At 42.3% G+C, this 6,000-nt stretch overlaps 1 protein-coding gene across 2 annotated transcripts in view; it reads right to left on the bottom strand.

Moving 5' to 3' along the window:
• Positions 1-6,000, bottom strand: part of LOC106564882 (protein kinase C alpha type) — a 266,895-nt gene that overhangs the window by 125,947 nt on the left and 134,948 nt on the right. For both annotated transcript variants that reach the window (XM_014131369.2, XM_014131371.2), the window contains exon 5: positions 5,010-5,138. In XM_014131369.2, the coding sequence (XP_013986844.1) occupies positions 5,010-5,138 (129 nt within the window). The remainder of the gene's footprint in view (positions 1-5,009; positions 5,139-6,000) is intronic.

Below are 6,000 nucleotides of genomic sequence, written 5' to 3'. Positions count from 1 at the left end.
TAATTTACACTTAAATTGGATTTTTCACTTAGTGTCCCATTGACATCAATGCATGACTAAGTGAGAAGTTAGATGAATATTCAGGGGTGAATTGTAAGCGTTAGGAATCTCGTTGAGGTAACGAGCCATGCGTAAATGTTATCCTTATCGGATCCTATTACTGCTGCGTTTGGGATTCTAAGACTAAGTAGCGAATTCCTTCATAGAAGCCAAGTTAAACAGCTTCACGTCATGGCAATTCAGGGTTGTATTACTGTGTATTCACATCCCCGGAGGTCCGATCAACCAAATTAAATCAAATTGTACAGCTCCAAGAAGTGGGAATGCAGGGCTGAGTACAGGCTAGTTTAGTCTGTTGTAAGTGTATGATATACACACAGACAGACGACGGACGGATGGACAGACAGGCAGGACGACAGACACGCACGCGCAATACTTGTCATTGTGTTGCTTTTCCTAATGGCATTTTCTCACATCCCACAAAACATGTCACTCCAAGCAGACCACATAAGTCATATAGTCCCGGCACACTATCAAACATTGCTCTCAGTAAATAGCCACAAAACTCAGATCCATTTAATTAGAATGGTCACACACTGAACAAAAATAAACGCAACATGCAACAATTTCAAAGATTTTTACTGAGCTACAGTTCATGTAAGGAAATTAATAAATTGAAATAAATGCATTAGGCCCTAATCTCCAGCAGGTAAATTTCACTGGTCATCCCCAAAGGCAACACTTCCTTTGGCCGCCTTTCCTTCCAGTTCTCTGCTGCCAATGACTGGAACGAATTGCAAAAATCACTGAAGCTGGAGACTTATATCTCCCTCACTAACTTTAAGCATCAGCTGTCAGAGCAGCTTACCGATCACTGCACCTGTACACAACCTATCTGTAAATAGCACACCCAACTACCTCATCCCCATATTGTTATTTTTTGTTGTTGTTGCTCTTTTGCACCCCAGTATCTCTACTTGCACATTCATCATCTGCACATCTATCACTCCAGTGTTAATGCTAAATTGTCATTATTTCGCAACTATGGCCTATTTATTGCCTTACTTCCTTAATCTTACTACACTTGCACACACTGTACATAGATTTTTCTATTGTGTTATTGACTGTATGTTTATGTGTAACTCTGCGTTGTTTTTGTCGCACTGCCTTGCTTTATCTTGGCCAGGTCGCAGTTGTAAATGAGAACTTGTTCTCAACTGGCCTACCTGGTTAAATAAAGGTGAAATAAAAATGAAAAGCTATAGATTTCACATGACTGGGAATACAGATATGCATCTGTTGGTCAGAGATAACTTAAAAATAAAGGCAGAAAACAAGTCAGTATCTGGTGTGACCACCATTTGCCTCACGCAGCGCGACACATCTTCTTCGCATAGAGTTGATCAGGCTGTTGATTGTGGCTTGTGGAGTGTTGTCCCACTCCACTTCAATGGCTGTGCTGGATATTGGTGAGAACTGGAACACGCTGTCGTACATGTCGATCCAGAGCATCCCAAACATGTTCAATGGGTGACATCTGGTGAGTATGCAGGCCATGGAAGAACTGGGACATTTTCAGCTTCCAGGAATTGTGTACAGATCCTTGCGATATGGGGCCGTGCATCATCATGCTGAAACATGAGGTGATGGCAGCGGATGAATGGCACGACAATGGGCCTCAGGATCTCGTCACGGTATCTCTGTGCATTCAAATCGCCATCGATACGATGCAATTGTGCTTGTTGTCCGTAGCTTATGCCTGCCCATAGCCTGTGCTTTACAGGGAACCCATAAGCAGGGCAATGCAAACACACTGGCGAAGTTGTCTTTGCCTGCCTGCCTGGGCAAATGCACTACATTCCTATCATAGGAATGAGGCAGGTAACTTTTAGACCAGATGGCTGCATCTGTACCTCATAATAATTTACATGACTTACGCAAGTAAATGTGTGATAGAAATGGCATAATTTGTTTTGGAGGATTTTTGCATAATGACAGTAATAACACTGCCAAAGAACGATAACATTAGCTTTTATGAAATGACTCCCCAGGTGTTGCTAACACCTAGCCAACATAAACCTCTTCAAATCAAGAAACTACTTTCACTAGCGAGGTCCAGCTTCATCACAGCTTTCCTGGCTCCATCACAGCCCACTATAACACATCTCAGTATAAGGAGAGAGCTCCACATCCTGTTTGGCTGCCAGTGCATTTAACATTTAGCATTCTGTCCACTTTAGACGGGCCCTAATCAGCGTTCCAATCTGGCTATCTGTCGGTCTGTTGATGGGAAGAGCAGTTAGCGAGCTACACTAACCGTTTGTGAGAAGAGCAGTTAGCGATTTAGCTATGGGAATATTTCTGTGTTTGTGTTTGAGTGTGCCTCATAGCCACAGCCGAGCCCAGTGGGACTGTCTGCCAGTAGGAATATCAGTAGGCCGCTGCTCTGTACTGAAGCTAAATAGAGTAAACAGAAGCAGAATGTTCCAAGGAGAAGCCAGCCAAAAGTCAAAAACCCCTTTGAAGCAGAACTGACTGAGTGAAAGCGACACTTAGTTGAAGGCTGCTTAGGAAGGCTACCGCCAGCCAAGGCATAAGGGATACATTGAGACATAAGTAGTCAATTGGAATAGACTACTAGAATAGTGGGTGTGTATTTGTTAGCAACATGGCTTGGCACTCTTTTCTCTCTTCTCCTTCCTCCGACAGTGTCATATGATGGGTGCCAACAGAGTACTTAATGTTTTAGGGCTGCACTTCCCAGTGGTATCTCCTTAATGTTTTGTAGGCCTGGTGCCAATACTTTGAAAACGCATCCACATCCCACTTTGATCCCTTCGCTATCACTGGTTTGACTGGTTTGGTGTTAAGCTATACAGCTATACTCTCACCTATTCGAAATAGATTAGATTAAGGATTGCATGAAGGGGTGGAGGAAAGAACATCAGAACAGGGCTATACAGTACAGTACATGGGTCCTCCTATCTCCACTTCCTAGTGCTATTTTCTCTCTGTAACTTGATTGGATTGTGAAAGTTTTCAAAATGGTCCACTTCCTCTCCTTTTCCCGATTCCTTCCTCCTCCCCTGCATTTGAGTCACACATAATTTCACACTAGCAATTACACCGACGGAGGGAAGCCACCCTCGAATTATACACACATGTCTGGTCTGGGAGTTTGGCAGCCAGCCAGGCGTATGATTAGGCCATGAAAAGTGACCTCACATTTCAGAGGGAAACAAGTTTATCTGCACTAAGCTGAACTGAACTGCAATTTTCATATCTAACAAAACATTTGGGGGATACATAATATGGTTAATGTGGTTTTAGAGTGAACTCTCAATAATGGAAAACTGAGGGCAAGTGCTGCATGACAAGTACATGACTTGGCATTATCAGTTCACCAGAAGAGTAAACTTAATGTTAACAGTGTGTGTTTTACCCTTCGGAAGGAACTATGCCAAAGACCACTGCCCTACTTGATTGAATATTTCCAGGGTTGCTTCCATCTCGTGGGTGATAATGTGATAAGTGTGTGTTGAGGGAATGTGATTTGATTTAGTGATCCCAGCGTAACCAGTTAATGGACTGACTGTGTGTACATATTTCCAATTTCATACAGCCGTGTTTGTGGTGTGGGGGCATCCATATTTTTATTAGGGAAGGGAATTTCACATGTATTGTATTATAATATATTACACAAGCAGCAAAATAAATTGTAGTCATTGTACTGAATCCGAATGTGTACCAACACTGAAATGACACTGTAGGACTACACTACTAAAAACATGTGTATGTGATTATTATGTAACTACAGTTGTATTAGCGACAATTAGCATAAAGAGGGAACTGTTTCCTACAACATCCCACGCCATATGAAAGAAACCCTAAAAATACTATTTTTAACCACTGCACAATGTTATTCAGTAGTATCAATATTTTGGCCTTGGAAGTAAAATGCGGTACCACTTTATGCAGTAGCACTAAGCATATTGCCTGATTGGACCACCTTTGATGCTGTCCATTCTACGCCTGACTGAAATCATTCGATACAGAACCAACAGTTAAACACGCACACGCACACACGAGAGAGAAAGACATGAAAATGGAGTCGTGACTCACTAAACACATGAAAAAGAGAAACCCATGTTTCTGGCTAAGCCCACACAGATATACCCCTGGGTATGTTTAAAAAGGTTGAAAAAAAATGGACAGGGTTTGTCGTGACTGTACATGGGCAGCGGCCAAAAGTAGTGCACTATATAGGGAATAGGGTGCTATTTGGAAAGCACACACAGTATTGATCTGTATACCAAAGGGAATTAACCCGTGTCTCTGTAGGCTGCAGACTGGAGGCTTTTATTAAGTGATAGTTGCCTCACCACATGCTGTCTCTTGGCTGCTGTCACTCAAAAACAGACAACGGTGATTTTTGGTATGACAACCAGTTCACTTCATCTATTGAACTGTGAACAGGTGTTTTTACAATAGAATGGTTTTCAAAGCCTGGACCTATTGATGCGATTGACAATTGTGTAGATAGAAATTGATGTAGACTAAGGTTAGAGGGAACATAGATGCACATGGGCGCACACACCCACAAGAACGAACACACATACACAGATTGCCAGGAATCAGTGGTGATGACTGCCCGGTGGGAGCGAACCATGCTGTGAATGGATTTGTGGCCAGAAGCGGTTTCTTTCTTATCAATCAATATGGGGCTGTAACAAGCAACTGACAGCTAAAGTGGTTGGGGACTGATGGTTGGGACTGATTATGAAAAGGTAAGAGGAAGCTCTGTCAGCCATTACACACCATAATCCCACTGGGGAAGAAGGCAACGGATGTGCCCGAAATGGCACCCTATTCCCTTCATAGTGCACTGATTTTGATCAGATCCCTGTGGGATTTGGTCACCATTAGGGCACTATAAAGGGAATAGGGTGCATTTGGGACACACGTGAGAAATAGATTTGTCTGAGAGATGGTCCGGTCCGGAGGCCTACCTGTGACCTGCAGCTTGTCTCCTGTGATGTCACACTTCAGGTAGAGGCGTCCCCTCCTCTCGGTGTGGTCCGTCCCGCACATGCTTGGCACGTTCATCACACACTGATTGTGCACATTCATGTCGCAGGCTGAAGGGATGCAGACACACAAGAAGACAGACAGAAAGAGAGAGACAGCATTAAAGAGGTACCAGAAGAGACGGAGAGGCAAACAAACAAAAAAAGTTGGTTTAAGCAAAAACGGATGCTTTATTTATAAAGTCAAAAGGCCAGGTGTTGCTAGGGAATAATTTATATCACAAAACTGATTTCATCCTGAACAAATTGTAACTGTGCTGTTTACATGTGAAAACATGTATACTGTATCTCAAACACCTGAAACCCCACCTCTTTAAGGAATACCTGGGATAGGATAAAGTAATCCTTCTAACCCCCCCTAAAAGATTTAGATGCACTATTGTAAAGTGGTTGTTCCACTGGATATTATAAGGTGAATGCACCAATTTGTAAGTCGCTCTGGATAAGAGCGTCTGCTAAATGACTTAAATGTTAAATGTTAAACACCCATCAGCATCTACAAACATAGCCTCAAATCAAAATCAAATCAAATGTTATTGGTCCCATACACATGCTTAGCAATTGTTAAATCGAGTGTTGCGAAATGCTTGTGCTTCTAGTTCCGACAGTTCAGTAACATCTAACAAGTAATCTAACAATTCCCCAACAACTACCCAATACACACAAATCCAAAAGGGGTGAATGAGAATATGTACATATAAATATATGGATGAGCAATGGCCGAGCGACATAGGCAAGGTGCATTAGATGGTATAGAATACAGTATATACACATATGATAGGAGTAATTAAGATATGTAAACATTGCATAAAGTGACTAGTGATCTATTTATTAAAGTGGCCAGTGATTGGGTCTCAATGTAGGCAGCAGCCTCTTTTGAGTTAGTGATTGCTGTTTAGAAGTCTGATGGCCT

The sequence above is a fragment of the Salmo salar genome, chromosome ssa12, assembly GCF_905237065.1.
Source record: "Salmo salar chromosome ssa12, Ssal_v3.1, whole genome shotgun sequence".
NCBI lineage: Eukaryota > Metazoa > Chordata > Actinopteri > Salmoniformes > Salmonidae > Salmo > Salmo salar.
The sequence above is the reverse complement of the archived record's forward strand: the minus strand, read 5'-3'. Positions and strand labels throughout refer to the sequence as shown.